The sequence below is a fragment of the Nilaparvata lugens genome, chromosome 12 (assembly GCF_014356525.2).
Source record: "Nilaparvata lugens isolate BPH chromosome 12, ASM1435652v1, whole genome shotgun sequence".
Classification (NCBI taxonomy): Eukaryota; Metazoa; Arthropoda; class Insecta; order Hemiptera; family Delphacidae; genus Nilaparvata; species Nilaparvata lugens.
The window spans coordinates 18,836,338-18,862,113 of record NC_052515.1 but is presented as its reverse complement, the minus strand read 5'-3'; the positions used below and the strand labels follow the sequence as shown (position 1 = coordinate 18,862,113).

The 25,776-nt window shown below is 35.0% G+C and overlaps 2 protein-coding genes across 2 annotated transcripts in view; one reads left to right on the top strand and one right to left on the bottom strand.

Annotated features, from left to right (window-relative positions):
* LOC111064061 (esterase FE4) overlaps positions 1-2,183 on the top strand; it is a 153,995-nt gene extending 151,812 nt beyond the window's left edge. Inside the window, exon 9 of the mRNA XM_039439473.1 lies at positions 1,546-2,183. Within this exon, the coding sequence (XP_039295407.1) occupies positions 1,546-1,795 (250 nt within the window). The 3' untranslated portion in view covers positions 1,796-2,183. The remainder of the gene's footprint in view (positions 1-1,545) is intronic.
* LOC111064062 (esterase FE4) lies at positions 1,888-24,504 on the bottom strand. Its single transcript, XM_039439073.1, has 6 exons — positions 24,177-24,504; positions 20,927-21,102; positions 20,067-20,220; positions 8,455-8,578; positions 6,793-6,971; positions 1,888-4,233 (listed from the first exon to the last, which is right to left on the bottom strand). The coding sequence occupies exons 2-6, from the start codon at positions 21,068-21,070 to the stop codon at positions 4,067-4,069; spliced, it is 768 nt and encodes a 255-aa protein (XP_039295007.1). The 5' UTR covers positions 21,071-21,102; positions 24,177-24,504; the 3' UTR covers positions 1,888-4,066.
* Positions 24,505-25,776: the final 1,272 nt, after the last annotated feature.

The window sequence follows — 25,776 nt, the reverse complement described above, 5'->3', positions numbered from 1 at the left end:
ATAATTTTTAAAAACTTACATGACCAGTAAAATGTGTTACAACGTAACTTGAAAATTAAACAGCTGTCTTGTAATCACACAGTTCACCGCCGACAGCGCTATCTGTCGGCAAAAGTTATAACAACAATGGCCGCCGACTCGACTACAACACTATGATGAAGTTCCCGTTTCAAATTTGATTAGTTAATGAGGAATATTTGTTGGTTGGTATTTTGAATAACATGGAATATGGAAAAATATTAATACCTTTTTATAGTATACTGATATGAAGTTAGTAATAATTTTAGCATGAAACATATATTTCATATATTGATCAAATTAATGTCTGGTTGAGGTATTTAACTTAGTTGGTTTAATGACTACTCTATATGCTTCCTCATCTGAGCTTAGACCTTCTAACCTATTTCAAATGTGAGTTTTTAAAATAGAGATGCTTCCCATGTTATTTAAATGGAGTTACTTTCACACTCTGGGGAGTTTTTCTGTTTTTCCTACCGAGAGCGACACTTTAGTATTATGTTTCAGGGAGTAAAGTAGGCTCTTTAGTCAGTAGGTAGAGGAAAAAGCTTTAAGCTAGTCTTGTGGAAGACTTTCTCCAAGCACAGTACTCACTAGGAGACAACATGTTGCGCGATTTTGGTGTCACAAATATGTCCAGCCTGCCTACGAGACATGTCTATAGACCAATCCTCGTCTATGGGCCGGTTGCGAAATCAAAAATTGCAGGTCTATGGCTCCTTAGCAGAAATAGAGAAGACTCCATGCAATGTTGAGAACTCTTGCGAAAAATTATCTGTTTCCTCCAAATCTGTATGGACGTGTGGACGATATAGGCTTTTTTGATACATGGTATCTCTGTCTCTAGACGGCTGTGTTCCGCACTATAGACCGTCTTGCATCTTGGTCCCTTAGTATATAGAAGAGCCTTCTACTAGGATTCACATTCAAAATAGAACAACATATTTTCACCATTCACCTCTACCCAAAATTTCCCGGTACCTATTGTGAAATTTTTCAGAATCTCACTTTTCATATTCCTCCAACGCTGAAGCTGCACTCCAGCTCTGTAATTCACGTAGATATTGTATAGGCAACAGTTGTGTTTTTTCAAATAATAAGATCTCATCCAATCCAACCTGAGCCACTTCTTGAGCCAGTTACATACACATCGATTTCTGGACCTACGATTTTTTGTCGTCCTTATAAATTCTACCAAATTGAAGGGAACTTGGCAAACACATTATGCTTGTGTGTAGATAGCCTACATTGAAATTATTTGACAAGCTATGTTCAATCAATTAGAATATTATTTTCAAGGACGACAAAAACTCGTTAGTCCAGAATTCGATTTGTGTGTAACTATACAGTACTCTACCAACAACCTTTCAATCACTAAGCATTCAACCTCACCAAGCAACTCACTAAGCATTCAACCTTGGTTACAAGTTGCAACTACTCTAAGCATTATAGTTTCTCATTTGAATAGCTAGTCTCATTTTTCATCTCTCAAATTTTGCTTAATTTCCATTTTTTTTAATTTTGCAGAATATGCTACGAGCGATACAACAGAACCACCTACTATTATCCAGATATATTCGATAACTATACTACAAGGGACAGTTTATCAATATGCTTCACAGAAGTTCAAGGTCCTAATGTGTATTTAGGTCACTTTTACGCCTTCGACTTAGGTCAGGCTCACTACTGGCGCGATCTGCCCATTCAGGATTTTGAAGAATTTGATGACTTTGAAACGTTCGATGAAGATGACGGGGATGTGTGGAGACCAATATAGTAGGCTACTGAGTAGATACAGAATAATGACTCCTGGCGTCAACCATGATGATAGATAAGAATGTGGGTTCTAGCAGAAAATTGACAATATAATTGCTGTAGCTTTGTTTATGTATTTTTTGTTCAAATTTGGTCCCAGACTCGAAGTTTTTTCCAGGTTACCAGTCTGATTCAATTGAATTCACTCTCATTACGAGGAAATTAAATTACTGAAGATTCAACATTGATGTAGAATCATAATATTCTCAGCCAGTGTGTTAATCATTAGTTGAACAAAATTTCACAATGTGATTTACAATGATTGCAAGATTTTTTAGTATTCTACGTGGTTAAAGGCTTAACAAGATATTGTTTAATTTGTGTAAATAAACATGCTCTGTGAAATATTATGGAATAGTTGCAATCTGATAATTCCTGGGTCCCATTGAGTATTTTTATAATTTGACACAAAAACTCTGTTTTCTTCCAAGAAGCTATGAATAAGAATTTATTTGATCAGGCACATCAGTTTTTATGAGCCTATCTGACTGTGGATACCGCGAATCAGTGGTGGTAATGCTCTAGCAGCTGGCTTAGGCCCGCCGCAAAGTAGACCCACGCTAATCCACGAAAAGCAATCCACGCTGTGGGATGTTTTTTAATTAGTTATTTGTGCAACTAGTGCGCAAAGTGACAGTTTGCTGCACCGAAAGAAACATTTACGCATGAGCCATAGGCGAGGGTGGAATGGTTTCTTGAGTGCAGCAGAACTTTGCGCACATATTTCACATTAAATTTTTCCTACAGTTACCATTGAATATGAAAAGTGGGTAATTACCGGTAAAATGATGGTTGAAATCCATCAAATGTTTGTGTGTGTGTGTGTGTGTGTGTGTGATGCTATTATTAATAACAACCTTAATTCATTTAAAAATTGATAATCCAATTGAAGTTGAAAATTCTCAGCCAAAGTTCTCATTTTTATTCATTCAAGAATCAGAAAAAATACAGATGGAACAAGAAATTTGCATTCAAAATACACACCAACAGCTGATTGGGATGGCTTCAAGATGGCTGAACTGACAAGCGCATGACCTAGCGGGAAGAATCGTACCTAAGTTTGTTTCATCCAGCTAAAAAGTACTGGAACAGGATTCAGAGATTCAGACTTTTGCTCAAATTACCGAGAAAAATGCTCAAAGTAAACTGAAAAACATAGACAACAGAGAATATTCATTGTAGTATTCTTATGTTTTTTATTATTTTTATTTATATGGATATCAAACAGTAATCATTTAACCTTAAGATTCGAATTTCATAATGTATATTTGCTACTTTTTCCATTGCTTGCAGTTGAAATAATAATTATCAATAAATATAACTATTATTTATTATTAAATGATGATTATCTAATTATGATTTAGATGATCATTATTCTTGTATTTCTAGATTGGGATTTTATCATAAATGTAGGGTAGCCTTTGAAATTATTCTTATCTAAATTTAACCACAGTCATTGTTACAAACTTAATTTTTGTTTTCGTGCACTAATCCTTCATATAACCCTCTAAGTATTTTGTGTTGCCATGTTGCAAATCTGGAGTATGCAAAGTAATCACTCTGCGCACTAGTGCGGAAAAGTGATTCTTTTCTTTGCGTTCTGTAATCAGTGCAGGAATGGTCACTTTTAAAGGTATCTGTGGGAAAAAACCATTGCTAGGCTTCTCTAGACATCTGTGTAATACATTCAATGAATAATCCACTTCTCAGCTGATTGATTATGGATAATTCTATAGCAATGGTTTACAAAACATCCCACGGCGTGGGTCGCTTTTCATGGATTAACGTGGGTCTACTTTGCGGCGGACCTCCAATACATAAATAATCCAGTGTTCTATAAGTTCTAAATCTTTCGGTTCATCATGCAACAACATGTGCAAAGGCTAAAAATGAACTTTCTACTGGTGATATTATTCAAAATTTCTCGATTTGTATATCATCAAGGTATCAAAATGAAAAATCTTTCTCATACAGGAGAACATTTTTTTCCAATCATTACTTTTTGAGATATGAGTGCCTAAAATTTAAATTTTTTGAACAGAGCATTTCAAGTTCAGTAAGAGATGAATCCTTGAGATTTGGAAGATGGAGGATTCTTTATTTTATTGTTGATCTTAAAAAAAAATTCTGAAAATATCAATTTTTGAGAAAGTTATTCAATTTACTAAAAATGACCAAAAATAACTTTCAGTGAGTTATTGCACAGCCTTAAAATATGAAGTGGAAGTGTCAGTCAACTATGATGTTTTCTCCATAGTACATGATGAATCTTCACAATAATAACTAATAGGTATTTATGAACTACTTGCAAGAAATACTTCCAAACCAAAAGCCCAACAAAAAATGATATCACTATTAATGGAAAATAACTAAGTTTCAATGCACTGCTACTGGATTCATCTGAAAGGAAAACAAAAATTGCTGTCGAAATTACTTTGATTCATCATAAGCAATTATATGGAATAATGTATTCGAAGAGAGACTCTCCAACTTATTGTAGTGACAGGACCCTACAATGCATAGTGACTCCAAATGGAATCATCTCAGCTTTCAGTGCATTTCATTCAATATGTGAATCCAAATGGAATCAGTATGCATCACAAGACTAACTTATAATGTCTCCTTAAAAGTGTTCCTTTGGAACACACAGATAGCAGCATATACCACACTTTCAAACGGATTCCATCTGAAGTGTCATGGCCTTCTGAGTATGGGATGATCACACTTTTGAAAAATTTGTAAAAAATTAACTATTAGCTCATTTTTATTAGAAAAATATAAATAGATCGATTATCATTTCAGGATTTAAAATAAAATAAGTATTAAATGGAGAAGAAATCTGCTCTATGTCCACACAATAAAATGTTCATGATTCTTTCTGGAGTCATTGCGTGGATGGGATCTATAGACCTAACCTCTAACATAACCTATATCCCTAGTTTTGGCTCATGTTTATGCCGTTTTCGGGCGTGTGATCGTTTTAAAACACTTTTTTGGACTCAGGAGTCCTTGAAATGTATGGAAATTTAGAAATTGGCCTCAACTTTTTTTGAAAAGCAATACTTTCCTCACCTATGGTAATAGGACAAGGAAAGTAGAAATAATCAATTCTTAATATTTTGACATTAGTCCAGGCAATGAATGCTCAAAATAGGGTATGGAGGGAAAAGTTTGGAAGACAATTTTTGACCCCGAAGTATTGTTTAGGTTGGAAAGGAGGTAAACATATCATAAGTCCCCACCCCTACACCTTCTGCAAAGGGGGTGGAGGTGGTTCAAAGGTACTATTTTTTGGTTTCTCGCATATAACACGGAATTTATGACTCTTATGGACATCACTGTTATATGAAAAATTGAAGCTCACAGAATTTCCTGTAACATCCATCTAACATTTTTTCCATATCTTCTCTAGTTTCCGAGATATATGCTCTTAAACGTGTGAGATTTTTGAAAAAAAAACACTTTTGCCTCCATTTTTTTCTATTTTGGCTCTTATAACTTTTTGAAAATCGATGGGAAATCCATGCCGATTGTCAGGTCATAGAGAATTGAATTCTCTTTAATTTGATGTATAATTTCACACTTTTACGCATTTTCCTACAACTGTTGCAGCAGCTTTAGTGTTAAGTGTGAAAACTCCAGTTTTGCAACAAAAGACCAATTGACAAAGGAATTTGAAGGGAATGTTTTGAACACAGTTTTTGACTTTGCAGCTTTGTTGAGACTAGTTAAGAAAACATAAATCAGAGGTCCCAATTCCTAACTCATGTGCTAAATGAGGTGAGGGTGGTTTAAAAATGCATTTTTCAGCTTTTTGCTTCCACGCGCATATCTTGAAAACAATGCGTTTAACCGACAAAACTAACTATTCTAAAATAAAGCTTGATGAATTCTCTACACTTTTTGTCTTGTGGAATTTCGTGATATTCACAATAGTCTCCGAGATATTCGCTCTTGAAGGTGTGTAATTCTTAAAATAACACGTTTTTATCCAATGTTTTGCTCTTTCAGGGCTTATAACTCTCCAACAATGCATCACAAAAACTGTTGCTTATCGTAGGTTTGTAGAGCATTGAATTCTCTTTGAAATGATGTATTATTTCACTATTCCAAGTTTTCCTTTCATTGTTATATTTTGAATTGGGACTCCTGATTTATGTTCTCCTCCTAACTAGTCTTAACAAAGCTGCAAAGTCAAAAATTGTGCTCAAAACATTCCCTTCGAATTCTTTTGTCAATTGGTCTATTGTTGCAAAACTGGAGTTTTCACACTCAACACTAAAGCTGCTGCCACAGTTGTAGGGAAATGCGTAAAAGTGTGAAATTATACATCAAATTGAAGAGAATCTAATGCTCTGTAAGCTGATGATCAGCATGGATTCTTCCCATCAATTTTCAAGAAATCATAAGAGCAAAAATAAAAAAAATGGAGGCAAAAGTGTTTTTTTTTCAAAAATATCACACCTTCAAGTGCGAATATCTCGAAAACTAGAGAAGATTAAGAAATGTTCTCAGATACATATTGTAGGAAATTATGTAAGCTTCATTTTTTCATATAACAGCTATGTTCATAAGAGTCATAGTTTCCGTGTTATATGCGAGAAACCAAAAAATAGTACCTTTGAACCACCTCAACCCCCTTTGCAAAAGGTGTAGGGGTGGGGACTTATGAACTTATGATATGTTTACCTCCTTTCTAACCTAAACAGAACTATGGGGTCAAAAATTGTCCTCCAAACTTTTCTCTCTATAACCCTTCCTTGACTGGACTACATAGAGAACATGATCTACTTTTATAGAGAAGAGAGTAGCAATTATTCTTGTACCTTTTTTCCAATTGTTGCTATTTCTCGTAGTAAATATTCTCGCCAATATAGCTACTGGACTGGACTAGACTGGACTACATAGAGAGCATGATCTACTTTTATAGAGAAGAGAGTAGAACTATTATTCTTGTACCTTTTTTTCCAATGGTTGCTATTTCTCGTAGTAAATATTCTCGCCAATATAGCATGTTTGACATATTTTCAGTGCTTGTAACATACATGCGGCTCGGTGATTCTATTTCAATGTATGAAAGTCTAGGCAATTTCTCACGCATATCTGCCAGGAATATATGTTCTTCAAGTTTGTGTATACTGAAAAATGAATGAAAATTATTTCTATTAAATAGAGTTGAGTTCGCTTTACCGCCCAACCTTGAAAGAATTTGGATATGCTCATTTGAATATTCAACCACTTCACAATACTATTAATTCCAATACATACAGTACATTCATATCTGGGGTTGATTTTTGTATTGTTACTCATTGTATGGATTCCCTATGCAATAATTTGTATTTCTCATGTATAGTATGTATACATAAAGTATTGTATAGTGAGGTCCAAGTTATAATGACAGTATTTGATCATCTTTGGTTTGCTATCCTTGTCCATCATGCGACATAGCCGGTGGTACTATCCTTTTCCAGGTCCAACGATGCCAATTATGTTTTTGACAGTGTAGAAATATAATTAATGCAGAGAATCGGCATCGCTATTCTTCTATCTTTATCCACTGCCATTATAACGTGGACCTCACTATAGTGGGTAATTGTATGGTATCTCTACTGTATAATATGATACTCCAAGTTAGCTCTTATTAAATAAATGAATAATAAATAAATTCATTTGCTTTAAAAAAATACAAACAAGCAATAATTGAAACATAAAAAGTACAAAATATCTGAAATACAATACAATAAGTCTATAAAAGGATATGGAATTTAATTCTATTGGAAATTAACATACTCAACTATGGGAAACCCATGTACTAGAGTGGGTATTAGTAGTAATAATAGATTCTGCGTTGGGGTGCAAACTGGTTGGGTGAGTGAGCTCACATATTGTTGAAGATTATGTTTCCTATATGATGTCTTCCAGTTGAAATAATCCAGTTCTTAGCGTCAGTTTTGAATCCTCTTGGGTTTTCTATTGACTTGCCGGATTTCAGCTAAGCTAGCCGATCTTAGTTCTTGCTCTAGGTGTGAGGGGAAAGGATATAGAACAAGGGGAGGAATTAGCAGAATAGCGCCGTCGTCAAGCGTGCGGGGCTCCCACACAGGAGTCACGCCAGCGGGCTACTCCACTCTAGGGTTAGGAGGTCACATAGGCCCCAAAAGGAGTTCGCAACGTTCAGGTGTTTACAGAAGCGGGGAATGAAGTCAAGCTTGAGAGGTCGCAGCGCTTCCCCGCTTCGGGAAGGATAGAGTTGGTCTGTGACCTTGGACTGTCTGAACTCTGCTGCAGGACGGCGGAAGACAGATAGGAATGTTGGGGTTTCGCCGAAGTTGCTCCGCACCAAAAAGAAGAAGAAGAAGAAGAGGAAGAAGAAGAAGAGAAGAAGAAGAAGAAAAAGAAGAAGAAGAAATAGGAATGGGGAATGAGAAAGAATAAGAATAAGAAATAGAAATAGGAAGAGAAAAAGAAGAAGAAATGGAAATAGAAAAACAGAAAGAAGAGGAAGAAGAAGGAGAGAAAGAAGAAGAAGAAGAAGAATGTAAATAAGAAGAAAAATAAAAAGAAGAAGAAGAAAAAGAAAAAGAGGTAGAATAATAAAAAAGGAATTAATATTATCTGTACCTGTTTGAAACGAATTCGCCCCACATTCGAGTCATTTTCTCAGACATTATCAAATCATCCTCAGATTCAACTGTAGAGTCATCCAAATCAAGAATATAATGACAATCCTCTCCATGTGATGCTTCTAGAAAACATATTGAATTATAATCTGAAATTGCATGAATATTCAAATCTGAAAGTAAGTGGATGATGAAACTTTATTGAATATTTGAATATGTCATGAACATCAAAAGTATCGCTGTAGCTCTCGTTGCAGAAGGTCGTTTTGAACCGATGCTCCGTTATCGTAACCTTCTTATCTTTGCTATGCAGTAACTTTATTCTACAGTCGTGCCTCTCTTTTATTAATTTGGTTAGTTCTGTACAGTTTTTCACTTGTTTTTCTTCTTCTTCCGTTTCCGAACTTTTTTATTCTCCCGAATTTACCTCTAAAATGAGTGATTGTGCGAGTTGCAATTTGTCCGTAAATCGTTCGGCTAAGGACGGAGTGTTGTGCTTGCAGTGCGGCTTAATTTTCCATGGGAAATGTGTCAATGGTGGAAAGATCTTAAGTGAGCCTGAACTTGAACTTATATCAAAAAACTGGTCGTGTAAAAACTGTTTATCGAAACTGAGAATACAGCGTAATAGCAGCTCAGATACGCCAGTGAAAACTACACCAGGGAAAACGGCTACTGGTTCGGATTCTCAAGCTTCAAATAACACTGACACGTCAACAATAACAAATGACGCTCTTAAAAAATTGTTATTGGACTTAAAAAACGAGATTCTTAGTGGTCAAGCCAAGCTGGAGGAATCGCTTGATGCGTGTAAGCAGCAGCTCAGTTCGAACGCCGTTATTCTTACAACACAGAGTGAAATCATTAAGGCTCAGGAGGTGATTATCTCATCTTTAAAAATGGATAATATAGAACTGAAAAAGAATGTCGAACTTTTGACCAATAAGTTGGATGCACTCGAGCAGTATGGCCGGAAGAATACGCTGGAGATTCGAGGTGTGCCGGTTGCTGATAACGAGAATGTGGCAGATTTGGTGATAGCGACATGTAAGGCGGTTGGCGTGACTGTGGGAGCCGAGGCGATTGACGTATGTCACCGCCTAAAGAAGAGTGCAGCGCAGCCGACGCCCGCCATCGTCGCCAAGTTTGTGCGTCGCGACGTCGTTCACCAGGTGCTCGCAGGCAAGAAACAGTTGAGGAAGCTGTCCTCTCGAATCTTTGGCAATCAAGGTGACGATCAACCAATTTATATTAATTTGTCATTAACTCTAGAGCGGAAAAGGTTACTAGCCCAAGCTAAAAAAATTCAGAAGGACCTGGGGTTCAAGTATGTTTGGGTTGACTGGGCTGGAAATCTAAAGGTCCGAAAGGTGGATAAGGGAAGGGTGTTTACTATAAATACAGATAATGATCTAAACGCTCTTATGGCCACCTGTACTTGACTCCTTAATTTTTCGAAAGAAGAATCCAACTTAACTGACTGATGGTACCTATTTTTATTTGATAATGTAGATTTTTTTTCCCAAATAAGAATAATTCTAATAATAATTGATTGTGATAACTATAAATTCAATTATCAAATGAACGATAGATGAATATTATAGATGATAGATGATATTTATATAGCTATAAAGCTGTATTATCTAAATTGATTATTTCAAAATAGTTCTCTTGTTCCCCAAGGATTGATTCGGTTGGCTGATTATTATTTTTTTAATTCTACAACTTACAATTGTTATTATTAATATTATTTAATTATTATTATTATTTAATTACAATTATTATTTAATTCTACAACTTACATATTTAAGCTTTTGTTTCTTTTCCCATTACTTTCGTTTAATTATCTCCAGTTATATTTTTAACTTAATTTGAATATTATTTTTTCCCACATCTCAATATCATGCGATTTCTATTTAATGATTCAAATGTATTGCAATGAACGAAAAAAGCGTATTTCTTTTCTTTTCCCCTATCCATCCTTGCTTTTCTGTAACAAGTGATTTGTATCTTCGTATTGTGCCTTATAACGGAGGGGGATGTAATGGGGAGAATTCTCAATTGTGCTTATTCTAAATGTGTGAATTATGTGAATGAAGTGAGAACGCTGAGATGACTTTTATTTTATATTCGATTTTTATTTCACTTTATTAATGTACATATGTATTTTTTATGAGATGTTCATAGGTCTTAGTTATTTTTGGAGGGGATTATTGCCTTGGAGTGAGCGGAGAGACTGTGTTAACTAGTAAAAAAAGAATATAAATAAGTAAATAAAATATAAAAATTGATAAATTGCACTCTAGGCTGCAACGGCTTACTTGTCAATTCAATGTTTGATTCTTGTTCTTTTCATGATTTTGTTCCTCGGTAAAACTTTCCAAGCAATCTTATCATTAGAGTGCCTAGTCCGGGTAGCATTGTCGACCCTGATCACCAAATTCTCTAGTTACAGTTCTCTTTCAAAAATACAGCAAGATTCCTTCATCTACTTCTGTTCTTATCGTAGTAACAGTTTGCAATAGAGCAGAGGTGATGCAGTTTCTCCTCTCGCTCACGGCGGTATCTCTCTCTTACATTAAGCACTTTGTTTTTATTTTTATTCTTATTTTTATTTTCGTTCATCGATAGTAGCCTACTATCTCAGTCAACTAGATTATCCTTTCTTTTGTGAGGTAAACAAAATATAGAAATGCCGTACAGAAAGATGATCAAGTTTACCTGATAAAATTTCGTTTGAGGCATGGCTTGAATGTGCCTATACCACTTCTTCTCTATACCTAATTTAAGTAACTTTTAAAATTAAAAACTAACAAATTTTCATTTAACGTTAATTTTTCTTTTATCACATAGTTTTTCAAAGAAATTAGTAGCTTATATCTTTTCTACTTTCTCTTGTCTATTTTTTCTCTTTCCTTTTTAATCTTTTTAATAACCTTTCATGGTAATAATTGATAATTTTGACAATGAAGTTGCACAGGAATGCTACAGTACAATTGAGTTAGATAATATTCTTCCACCCCTACCAATTAATTTTGTTAATGATGTGGAGAGGAGTTCAATGAGTGTTCTTCACATGAACATACGAAGCCTAAACAAGAATTTCGATGAATTCGCCTACACAATTGAAAACTGTTCCTTAAAATTTAATATTATAGTATTGTCTGAGACGTGGATGAGCGAAGACGAGCCTTTCAACTATGTTTTGAATGGTTACTCGTCAATAAATCAGCCAGGTAAGAGAAATAGAAAGAATGGTATCTGTGTTTTCATCAGTAATGAACTGTCTTTTAACAAATTAAACATTGAAATTATGGAATCAGACTCATTGATACTTAATATTAAAAATCCTATCACTAAAAATGAGATCAATTTAATTGCAATATACAGATCACCCTCTCTATCAGCAAATCTTTTTTTGAATGCTTTGGAAAGTACTTTAGAAAGACTGCTCGCACATAAAAATATAATTCTAATTGGTGATATCAATATCAATCTAAAACAGACTACCGCTATTTCTATTGATTATTTCAACATATTGTCTTCAAACGGTTTCGTCTCCTATATAAATAAACCTACTCGAGTCCAAAATCAATCGGAATCGTGCATTGATCATATCTTTTTCAAAAATAGTTCCTTCAAAGCTGAAGATTTGATAGGTGCTATTTTCAAGACCGATATAACTGACCATTACAGCACCAGTATCCATATTAAAACCGCAGACGGTGGTTCTGATAGGCCTAATTTAGCAAACACTATTACTGAAAAAATTGTTTTCAATAAATTAATTTCAAATCTTGAAAATGAAGATTGGGAGGAGGTAATAAATAATAATAACATCCATACACTAGTACACTCTTTTGAACAAAAACTTTCAACCCATATTGAAAATGCAAAATAAGACATCACACAGAAATAAACCACTAAAGAACTGGATCACCACCGGACTAATAAGAGCTATTCAAACCAGAAATAAAATGCACAAAAAACTACAGAAGCAACCACATAATAACGAAATGAAACAATGCTACACTCGCTATAGAAACGTCCTAAACAAATTACTGAAAGAAACCAAGATTAGGTATTACAGAAATAAATTGGAGCAAAGTAGAGGTAACTCCAGGAAGACATGGAATACCATAAATGAAATACTTGATGTAGAAAAGAAAAATTCAAAGACTGATATTGATCCTGAAATTTTAAATAAACATTTTTCGTCTATCGGGAGAGTACTCGCAGAAGAACTGAATAAAGAAAATAAAAACATCCCTCCTCCAACTGGTCAAAATTCCCGTTTTTCACGAATAGGTTTCCCAAATTCCTTTTTCCTTTTCCCGACAAATGAGGAAGAAATTATCAAAACAATTAAAGACCTCAAATCCAGCTCAGCACCAGGAATTAATAACATAAATAATAGCTGTCTAAAAATCATTGCCCACTATATTGCTAAACCTTTAAAAATTATAATTAATAAATGCTTTGAAGAAGGTTTCTTTCCGGAGGAGTTCAAGGTGGCTAAAGTCATACCTTTACATAAATCGGGAGATGTTGACGATCCCAATAACTACCGCCCAATAAGCTTGCTAAGTGGATTTTCAAAGATCATGGAAAAGCTTATTAAAAAGCGGCTAGTACAATACATGGTTGTGAGTAAGGTGATTCACCCTAACCAGTTTGGATTTCAAGAAGGAAAAAACACAGAAGACGCTATTTCGTTATTAGTAAAAACTTTAACTGAAAATTTTAGTAATAATAAAAAATCTATTGCAATTTTTATTGACTTGAAAAAAGCATTCGATACTGTCCCACACACCAAACTGTTGGAAAAGCTCAATAGAATTGGAATTCGAGGTTTGCCCCTGAAACTTTTTACAAGCTACCTTGAAGGTCGCTCTCAAATATTATCAATTGAAAATAAATCCAGTACTGAAAATCTTTTAGATTACGGCTTACCGCAGGGGACTGTACTCTCACCAATTTTATTCATACTATACATTAATGACCTCCTGAATCTCGACTTGCAAAATGGTCAAACAATCTCATTTGCCGACGACACCACTTTAGTTTTTTCGGGTGATAACTGGGAGAGTACTAAAATATCAGCTGAGAAGGGTATTTCCAGGGTCAAGAACTGGCTTGACTATCATACCCTGACTCTGAATCATAAAAAATCTTCATTCATGACCTTCACACCAAATGCTGCTACTCAACCTGTAAACCGAATAAACTTGAAAATTCATAATATCAAATGTAATAAAATAGGTTTGAATGATTGTGACTGTCCTAAACTAGAGGACTCTAAAACCGTTAAATACCTGGGAATAATTGTTGACCGTCATCTGAGATGGGATTCCCAGATCCAATCTCTATGTCACAAGGTCAAGTATCTAACAAATAAATTTTACAAAATGAGCCAGTTGAAAATGCAACAAATTACTAGAATGGCCTACTTTGCTTACGCACAATCTGTGTTGCAATATGGAATTAGGGTATGGGGGGGTACTGCTGAATGTCATATAAACAAGATCTTCAATGTTCAAAAACATATAATAAAAGTGGCACTAAGCAAACCAAGGCTGTATCCTACTAGAATTCTCTTCCAGGAATCTAACATACTTACAATCAAACAACTCTACTTGAAAAATTTAATTTCATATTTATTAAAAAACAAAAATCTTTTCAATACCCGAATTACTCCATATAACACGCGCCAAACTTACAGGAGATCTGACTTACCTGAAACTAATCTAACAGTATGTAGAATGCAATTTCCGTATAGATGTGACAAACTAGTAAATATTATACCACAAGACTTCATATCAGACAATCAAAATTGCTATAAGAGAAAAGAAATCTTATCATGGATCAAAACATCACCTGACGTTTTCAGTAATCAAAGGCAGTAGCTTATAACAAATTCTAAATTTACGTTTCTCCACTCACCTCTTCTCATCACCAGTTGACTTGTGCATTCACTGTGCTTCTTCTCTTTCTCAGGTTTTCCCTCTTATATTGTAAAAAAAACTGTTCTTCATTTCACTCTGTATTTCAAATTTATTTTACCATTAGGCTATTCTTAGTCATTTATTATATTCTATTTTATAAATATTTTTTCTTTTCTACGTTTCTCAATCTTTATATTCTCTTACTCATGCTCGCGAACAGACGAAAGTCTTGCGAGCTACACATTCTTTTGTACTCTTTATTTATTTTGTATTTTTGTGTATTCAAACTATGTAAAATGTGCAAAGAATGAATAAATTGAATTGAATTGAATATGTCTACTACTGCCACTCTCATTGTGTCACAAAGTGTCCTTTTTATGGTGTGCATGAAAAATATGTTCTTGAAATTGATCTTTTTTGTTTAACATCAAATATTTCTCATTATACAATGTCTGATAACTGTAACACCTGTCTTATCAGCCAATTGACTGGAAGTTGCAGGCCAATGAAGAGAAGGCCTGTTTGGAACAGGCCATTGCACAATCACCAAAGCTGTTGCTCACATGACGTCAGATGTCATTAGCACAGAGTTGGTTTTTACTAAACCTTTCTCTTTTAAATTCTGCTTTAGAGAGGAGTGGAAGTCTAGGACAACACTGTACCATCTTTCTGGCAGAGATTTGGGGCATCATGGCTTGTGCCAACATAGGCATTGCCAGACGCTATTGCAATAAGCATAAATTAATCCTGTCAGATTGTCAGGCTGCTCTCAAGGATCTTGACTTCAATGAGATGAAGTCCAAATTGTTGTGGGAGTGCCACAAAACTCTCAGCAGGCTTACAACATGCAACTCTGTGCATCTTGGTTGGGTACCTGGCCATGTAGGCATGGGAGGTAATGAGCGTGCAGATGAGCTTGCTAAGCCGAGTTTTAGTATGCCATTCTTTGGCCCAAAGCAGGGCTGTGGCATAAGTGAAACAACAGTCTTCCACACAATGAGTGGATGGTCCAGGGACCCACATCACCAGCAATGACAGGGTCACCCTGGTCAAGCACTTGGCAAAAGGCTGTTGGCAGACACAAGCCTTTGCTTCACCAGCTGGCTGGTGAGTCTGGGTGGAGGTCAGGTCGAGCAGTTAATTTGCCCTGATAACTGGACATGGCCACTTCAGGAAACATCTTCATTCTCCACACGATTGGACTCATAATTGAAAGCCAGATGTGTAGGCTTTGTAATCAGTCCGAAGAGACTGCTAAGCATATCATACTGGATTGTGAAAGTCTTGGAGCTAGAAGAAGGGCTCTGTTTGACAGTAAGCAACCAGGTGAGGAATGGGATGTTGGTATAGGGAAGAAACTCCTAGACCTTGTAAAGGACACGGGAGTTGGTTTGCCTAACTAATATACTTTGGGATACACAATGAGCTTTGGTTGACATGTGAGGTTCTTTGAACCTTTGGATCTTTGATCCAAAAACAAAAACATAAACATAGAACACTTGTCTGAAATCGCTTGAGACCGTAAATAGTGAAAGTGTCATGCTGCTGTGACTGCAACAAGAACTTCCATGGAAAGTGCTTCAGCCTATCTGCTGAGGACGTCAATTATTTAATGGAGCAGGGCGACTTTTGGCCAAGACAAGTGTGTAGATTCTAAGGGAACTGAATCGAATTGGAAACATTTTTATTCATAAGCATGTGCAGGTACATTTGGAACAGCGTCAATATACAAACAAACATGAACATAGGCTTAGGGAGGATTTTAACCGTGTGGAAACGTGTGTAGTTACGGCGCTTCAATAGAGTTCTGTCACACTGAAGTTGCAGAAGCTAGAAAGATGGTTGAGGAGCAGAAAGGTGAAATTTCCAAGTTGGTGGAAACGGTGGATGAACTGAGAAGTGAAAATATTGGGCTTCAAAGGAGGATAGCTGATCTTGAGCTAAGGGTCGAGGATTGTGAGCAGTATTCGCGTTGTAACACAGTATAAATACATGGAGTGCTGATGCAGAAAGAAGAAAATGTTGTCGCAATCATCAAAGATGTGGGTCGTTTGCTAGCCTATCCAATAGAGGACATGATGATAGACAAATGCCATCGCCTGCGTTTCAAGAAGGAGTTTGACAAGCATCCTGGTATCATTGTAAAAATGGTAAGGAGGCTGGATTCAGAAGAGCTACTCCAGAAACGCCGCATGGAGCGCAACTTCAACATGCATGACATGGGTCTGACCTCAGAACCTGTCTTTCTGTCTTCATCATTTGAATAAGACATTCACTGTTCACTGAGTAATTTTTTTTTTATTCAACTCAATTTTTTTCTATGAATGAATCGTTCATTTAATCGTTCATTTTTTTAGTCTATTAACATCTATGCTTCAACTCTATCTGCTCTTATCTGTCTGTGTGTAACGTGGTTATGGCTAAACGCTTTGATATAATTCGATGAGATTTAGCATGAATATTTCTTTTTAAACTGTGTGTCAATGTTTTAAAAGTGATATCACAAGGTTTTTTAAAATTTTTCATTTTAATGACAATATTAATAAAAAAGGAATTCCTCCATACCCTGATATCACTATTATCATAGAGAAACAATAGCTTAAGCTATTGTTTCTTTATGCTATCATATATCATCTACTTTGGAGATAGGATCAATCAGACTATAGAATATTATTCATAATCAATCTGCTGACAATTCATTGCATGTATTACACAGATGTCCGGCCGTGAATATTTTTATAAGGTAGGGTTTCAATATTTTTTATGATGGGTGCCCATCAGTATCAAATTTAAGTGATTGAAAATAAAATAATTATACTGCAAATCATATAATCTATTGGCAAAGTTGTAAACAGTTATCAGCTTGAAACAATGACCGATTCCAGCTCACATGTTTCAGATTAATTGTGATTAATTTTACAGTTCGCGTGTTTCAGATTAATTGTGATTAATTTGACAAGAACCAATCAGAGCAAATCTTATCAAAAAGTCCTTCTCTGATTGGTACTCGTGAAATAGATCACGGTTGGAATTCAACCTGCTTTTGTGTAACCAGGCTCAAGTATTGTGACGACCCCTTTGACACAATAAAATAATTCAGAAAAAACAAACTATCTTTAATGAAATAAAGATAATAATAATAATAATAATAATAATAATATAATATAATATAATATAATAATAATAATAATATAATAATAAACAGTTAGCCTAGTCAAGGTAACATTATAATAAAATTGAATCTTCTTTTTGATAAGGAGCAGTCATACTATCTATAAAGAGAACCATGGAAAATATATTCATGCACTAGTTTGAATTCTTTGGCAGAAGCAAAATTATAAAGAGACTTAGTTTATTTATTGACAGAGTATGAAAAAAATTTGCACAATTTGAGATTAGAATCCTTGTTTTGATTTAGCATGTCACATGATCTCAGATCAGCTGACAATTTATTGATTTATTAGGCAAGCAAATCAGCTGACCGATCCCTCAACTATTATGAATGAAATATATTTTATTTGGATAATTATTGAATATTATATGTAAAGGAAGGTTTATGTAATGGAAAAGCAAGGATTATTGTGTTATTTTGAAGAGTGTACAAAGCTCACATAAAAAGTAAATGTATTCATTATTATATTAGTATAAATATTAGGATTTATTTAATTGAAATGCTCATGATCTATTATATAATTTATTTGAGTATAATCTTATTTATTATTCTATAACAAAAAGCTGAAGAAACCCTGAATCTTAAATAGCCAATCACATCACGTCTTACAAAGACTAGAAAACTAATTAGATGAGGGCTTACAAATTTTAGAGGAAGAGATGATAATTTTTCCAAGAAATGCTCTCTCTGGCTTGTGATCTTGACTGATACAGCAGCACATGAGGATAGGGCTCTTTTCAATTATTTTTTTAAAAAGCATCAAGCCAGTCCCTTTCTAAATGTTCAATTTTTTGTAATTAATGTTTGATTGTTTATGAACTCAGTGATTATTTAAGAGTTCCAAATTGTAAAATATTCCCATATATATTTAATACTGATAGGAAATTACATGCGATTTGAACTGTACCTGAGCCCAGCAGAGTCGAAAGGATTCGACTGATTAATTTTTGGAGATAATTAATTATTCTACAAGAACTTCAGCAAATGTCGTTTGAGTGAGTGTTTAGGTTTTAATGAGCTCATTAAACTAAGGCCTTTTTTAGTGAATTGGGGAATTAGTCAAAAGCGCTATATAAATTTGATTCAAGTTTGAAAATTTTGCAACGTGTCAAACACTATAATATATTTAGTAAGAACTCTTTTTATGAATATATTTGATATATGTAGGAAGCTTATTTCCGTGCATGGCACGAATTGATATCCCTGAGATTTTAAATGATTGTTTTGTTGAATAATAATTATTGATTGAATTAATATATTCTATTGAATCTATAGACTGAACAGGTTCCAATTTGTGAAATTCTGAATTGACCTGAAGTTTCATATATCAGTATTAATAAAATTATATGTGATAGCTAACAGTATTGTGAATGCTAACAATCCTTGTGATATTTGAGATATTGAAAAATTTATTTATATAGATTTATATTCATATATTTTATGGGAATATACTTGTGTTTTTGTCAGCATACAAAATATTACAAGTTTTCATTCTTTTCCTGATTCATCTCATGATACACTGTTTGAGCTGTCTTGGTACCAAGCATTTTATTCTGCAGCATATACAATATTAGTAAATTATAATCTATAATATTGATCTTATTCAGAGCAACTATCACTCATCATCCTTTGATAATAGTCATATTATTCAGTCAACAAATTTCTACTGATATTAATAATAAGTCTGCAATACATCATATAAGGATCCAGAGAACTTCTAGAACTGGCATAGTAAGTCTCAAGGAATTTCAAAAGGATAAATTAGTGCACACCTGTATTTCATGATGAGCGTTTTGAAACTCAATTAGAAGAATAATAGTTGATTTTCATTATTATTGATTAAATATATGGTTACTGATAATCAGTCACTGACTATCTTTTTGATTTCCTTACTGGTATTCTTCAATATCTTCAAGAGAGCAGCGGTAAGAATTGTTAATTATCAGTTACTTGAACCCATGGTGGTTCATTATGGTGGAAATATTCATGCATCTATCCTGAGCTAAAGCTGTTGTCAGAACCCCAGTATATTTGGAAGCTGGACAGCCTTAACTTTTGCAAATTTATTTGCAAACTAGGGATAATAGCAACAATACTGGTATATCCAAATGCAACATCATAGTATGTAATATCATACAAACATTTATTTTTACTAATATTACCGGCAAGTACTTATGTAGTACGTTTAGCATACATACATATCTTCCATGAGTTGATCAAATTTCTGGTTGAGATAATGATTTCAGTTGGCTCAATAACAATTCTACATGGTTTCTCATCATCTCAGCTACAACCTTTCACCCTATTTTCAAATCAAGCTTTTTAAATAGAGATGCTTCTCATGTCATGCAAATTGAGTTACTATTTTTGTTCCTAGGGAGTTTTTCATGTTTTTTGTCTTGTGAGCGAAATAGTGACACTTCACTATTATGTTCCAGGAAGTAAAATAAGTACTCCAGACGACAGTAGGTGGAGGAAGATAATTTGTCAGCTCACCAAGTTCATCGATTTTACTGAGATTGAAATGTTTGATCAAACTCCTGCTGCCAATATAGCCAAATCTATACATATATACTGGTTGGTTTGAGACTTCAGCATACATAAGGGCACTTTCAGCTATACCAGAGCCAAAGAGACGATCCCCAATCATCTGTAAAATTGATAATATGTGAATGTGGAAAATATATGGTTAAATGAACAACCTTTCCCCATAGTTTAATCCCAATGCTTAATCTCATATTCCATTATAATATTTTTTAAGATTCCAAGTTCTTAATGAACTTGCTCACATTGAACTTTTTGTAACCCAAAAAATATAATCTTGACTATAGTGAGGTCCACGTTATAATGGCAGTGTAGGAAGATAGGAGAAAAGAGTTGTCAGATTTCAGCCTTGCCACCCAAACAGCTGATACTGGTATATTTGATGAATTTAACTGTTCATCATTGTTGAAAATAGTTAATCATATTTTATTTGTCAAGAAAGTATATTTTTTAAAGATGTAATAATAAACTTCCATGATTGAGATTAAATATTTTGTCAATTATTTAAATTTTTGATACACACATTGTTGATAAACGATGTGACAACATCGCAATGTGTGAAAGAGATAGTGCCATCTGCTTTTTTGAGAGAAAGACAAGGATAGCAACATCATTGCAAATCACACACTGTCATTATAACGTGGACCTCACTATAGTTCATGTTCATTCGAAAACTATCCCACTCCTGACACCAAGAAAAGTGAGCACAATCAATATGTAGATCATAGATTATAGTTGAAAGTACAAAACAGTTGCTAAGACAACGACAATAACTGATACTTTATTGAAGTTGGATAATTTTTCATACTAACCTTAACTAGTTGGTGTGGAAAAGCTATCCCCAATGCTTTATGAATGTGGTACGAACCTATCATATCTTCCATAGCTACTTCAATGAGTGTATGGTCCAAACTGTATCGGAAATCCAGTATATAAGACAAAAATGTCCTACTCATATGAGCAGGGATAGTTTTATTGATAAGATATTCTGAAAAAGAATTATCAAATTTATTGAATATCAAATCAAATTTATCCACTCGAAATTCATTCAAATATTTACAAAAGTATAAAACAACAAGTTACATTATTTAACAAGATACTTCTCACAAAAAGTACAGTATGTTAGACTACTGGACTTTGTCTGTAAATAGGAGTCAGATCCAAAGTGTTAGCCTATAAGTAAGATTATTTAATTTATAACATAGTTGAAGATTTAGTAGGAGAAGGAGTTAGGATGAGAAATTATTTAGAAATGTAACTATGATAAAATGAAGGTGATTGAGTGCAAGCTCGCACTTATTTACAAAACAAGGATTTTTCGTATCATTTACCAATATAATTTTCACATATTGTAGACTTATATCAGCCTTACCAGAGTATATTTTGTAATAATATTGGTTTATTCAGCTTCATTATAATGCCCCATGTTGCTGCGACATGTTTCACCCACATTGCAGGGTTATGTCACACAACCTATCATCTGTTCTATATTCATATAATATAGAATTATAATATAATTATAATTATAATATATAATATTTCATATTCTTGCAAAGTATTGCTACTATGCAGACTTGCCTCAGTTGGATATGGGTCAAGGTCAGTAGCAGTACTGACTGGAGAGGATATCGGACCAACTGTTCTCCCCCTAACCTAATTCTGTACCATCTGCTTTTGTCACGAGATATTCAGGTATAAGGGAGGCGCGTTTCCCCGCGCGGTTTCCAGCCGATTCGGCACCCGGCCTTTGGGATTCAGGGTGGGTGATGAGTGGGATTAGGGTAACTCTTCACAGGCAAATGGATCCGGATGTCAAACAGCAGGCAGACTGAGTCTGCAAGCCCGGTACTGGGTACAGTGTATAGATAAGGTGTACGAGGTACAGGGTGTAGGCTACGGGGTACAGAGAATTAATAGGGGGATTAATCTCTACAACAAACAGAGGTTTGTTCAAGGACATTCAATCTGAGAATCGCACTCTGTCGGCCAGCAAGTTGTGCCTGCTACCCCAGTACAGGGTATAGGGTGTGAGGTATAGGGTATGAGTTATAGAGTATAGGGTAACAGATAATTGATAATAGGACTATTATTATCTACAACAAACAAAGGTTTGTTCAATAACACACAATCTGAGAATTGCTTTCTTTCGGCCAGCAAGTTGATCCTGCTATCCCAATATGGGGTCTGTTGATTTTGAGACTGAATATTGGAGTATAAATGGAAGTATCAAAACTATGAGAAGTATGAAAGCAAGAAAAGAAAACACACACACACACATGCGCGTGCACCCCCCACTGAGCCCAGCCACTCTCACCACCGCTGATCCACCGGAAGACAAATACCCTCAATGCGCTTCAATTCACCCGGCAATGAATCCCACAATCCACAAGCTGTCACAAAAAAGGACTTGTTGAACATGACTGTCCTGTGAGTTGGGTCAGCCAGCAGATGGGAGTCATGCCGTGTACCACCCCAACTGATATCACTAAAATATTGAAAGTCCTCTGCAATATACTTAGGGGCTCCAGTTTTTAAGGTCGTATGCAGAAAGATAACAGCATGAAGCGCCCTAAAATCATGCAGCCTCGTGAGATTAGGTCTGTCAAAGTATTCAGTCACTTGATCATCACGTCTAAGGTTAAAGATGAAGCATACACAGTAATTGTGGGTAGGCTGCATCCTCTGTGGAAGTTGAACTGTCATATTAAGATTCACAACGTCACAGTAGTTGAAAATTGGAAAAATCAAGGTCTTGACCAACATAATCCTTGTGGAGAAATTAATACTGTCAGCAATCTTCTCCAAAGTCATAATGCCCGCAATGACTCTATTGCAAGTCAAGGTCACATGATTTTTCCATTCCAAAGTCTTAGTCACAGTTGCCCCGTTTCACCAACCTTGATCAAATATAGCCTAGCCATGGTCAATTAGACCATATTCGAGATTTGATCACTCGTTCAAAACATACAACTGTTCCACCAAACTCGGGATTGATCAAAACTCCCTCGGTCAAATTTGAACATTGTTAACTCTTGTAGCTGTAATTTTCTGAAGTTGGCCAACATGTTTGCTGGCTTGCTATTGGCTACATCTGATTTTGATGGATAAAAATCACTCATATGATATTGCAATTATTCGAATGCTCATGAATTAATAATTATTATTAAACGAAAATCCAAATTAAATGCTGTAATATGGTGAATATGGTAGCACCCCATGATCAGTTTTGCTGCTCATATTTTTCTGTAATTACTGTGCTGATTTTTCTTCATATTCATTATTCCGGGGCGGGCCCCCTAGGCCTAGCCACCTTTAATACCACTGTTTTAGAGGTGGCTATGCCCTAGTCCCCCTTCTTATATATGCCCCTGCCCCTGGCACAGACGTTTTGTATAGTCACACACCTATAATAAATTATAATAATATTTCAAATATGAATTGGATACTCTCATAATTATAAAAAGATTTACAAATCACCATCAATTTTGACATTTTTTTTATGAACAAAGAACATCCCAATTCTAATGAGATAGACTGCATTGGTTGATGTAAGGATTGAATAACATAGGCCTACTGAGTAATAAAAGAGTAAAGCAAATCTTTTTCAAAATCCTCCTATATTTTCTATACTATAATAATTTACTAATTAAAATATTCCGAGAACGGACCTAATAGATAACTTACTACAGCTGAATCAATCGCTCTAAAAACTTTGAAATTTTTCATTGTGTCAAAAACATAACACACAAACAAGCAAGGAAATTGATCAAACCAGTCTTTTGACTGTGTTCAAATAATTTGATCGCCCGTTCGGCGGCAGTCAAACTTAACCATTGGTTTGACCGTGGTCAAACGTAACTGGTGTTGTTGGAACGAATTATTTCTGATTTGACCAGCTGATAGATTTTAACCATGTTCAAATGCCTTGACCGAGGTTGGTGAAATGGGGCAAGTGAGTCCCAAACTTTTAACATCTGAACTGTACTGCAATTGAACGTTGTTGATTGTAATGTATGGTTCATTTGAAAATTCAAGTGTGTTGAAGAGTCTTGAGTAGCCAACCTTTGACTTTGTCTCATTAATTTTGAGTCCATAATTTCTAGACCATTCAATAACTCTGGCCACGTCAGCATTGACCTCCTCCACCACAATGCTGAAATAAATTTTGTTGAAATGTTTGTAGATTTGTAGGTCGTCTGCATAAAGGTGGTATTTAGAAGTTAGTAAAGTAGTAGTCACGTCATTTATGTAGATGCTGAACAGCAGAGGACCCAAGAGCGAACCTTGATGAACGCCTCTATTTACCTCATGCCAGCCCGAACACTCTTCCCCGACCCTCACACACTGACATTGACCCTGCAAATAAGACCTTACCCATGCCACAGTGGAGTTGGAAAAGCCTAAGCACCTTAGCTTATACAAAGTGTCCCACCAAGGTTGAAACAGCCGTTGACCATAGATTCTACTCGACATTTCTGACAATAAAAGTTCAGTAAACCTTTTCACTATCGACCTTATTTTTTGAGATGTATCGATTTTTCGATATTTTCAGAATATGCCTACTTCCGGTCATTAAATACTCAATAACTGGAAAACTACTGGTCGAATTTCAATTTCAAAGGTATTGTTGGAAATGGAAAAACATTTCTAACAAGATTAATGTAATTTTATTTGTTGTTAGATATTTTGTAGTTCTCTATTAGGACTTAAACTTGAAAAAATGCTATTCTTCAAATTCAAAGTCAAATTTCAAACCGTTTTTTCTCGATTTTTCTCCGGGTAATTATAATGGTTTTAATATCTCAAAAACTTCTCCATTTCATAAGCTTTCGAATGAGTATTAATTCGAAAAGGTAAAATCCATGATAAAGTGTTCAAAACTGCTAATATCTCTGGAATGAACACCTTGAAAATGAGGAAATTCACAAACATGTGATCTTAGAGGTGAAATCACCTGATTTCTCTCTGACAATATTCACAAGTTTCAATCAAAGTTTCAAAATGTTACAATATGAGTTTTTCAATGACTTGCATTATTTCCTGTGCCATGAATCTATATATATATATATATATACCCAGTCAGCAGTAAGGCTTGATTCAAGGCTTGAATTAGAAGCAGCCTTCACTTGCCAATCAAGGCTGAAGTTGAATCCAGCTGGAAACGATCTTGCTTGACATTCAACTCGGAATCCCCTTGAATTTCCATACTAGAATCGAAAGCAGCATACCCTTGTTTTTCAAGGCTAACAAACTTGGTTGTAATCGATCTTGAATATGGCTCGATAGGTATTTGTTCGAATTTTGCTTTTATTGCATGGGTCAAACAAGTCTTGACTTTGCCTTGAATACCCCTTGTCAGTTAAAGCCGACAGACTTGATTGGAATTGATCTTGAATATGGCTCGATAGGTATTCATTCGAATTTAGCTTTTATTGCATGGGTCAAACAAGTCTTTTGCCTTGAAAACCCCTTGTCAGTTAAAGCCGATTTGAATTGATCTTGAATATGGCTTGCTATGCATTCCCTTGAATTTTGCTTCTATTGCGAGTGTCAAACAATCCTCGAGTAGCCTATTTTACATTGTCTTTTTGGATATTCCCTTCCAAAATCTCCTCCAATACAGGGGAGAGGAGACCAACCTGTAGTGTTCATGTGTTGGAAT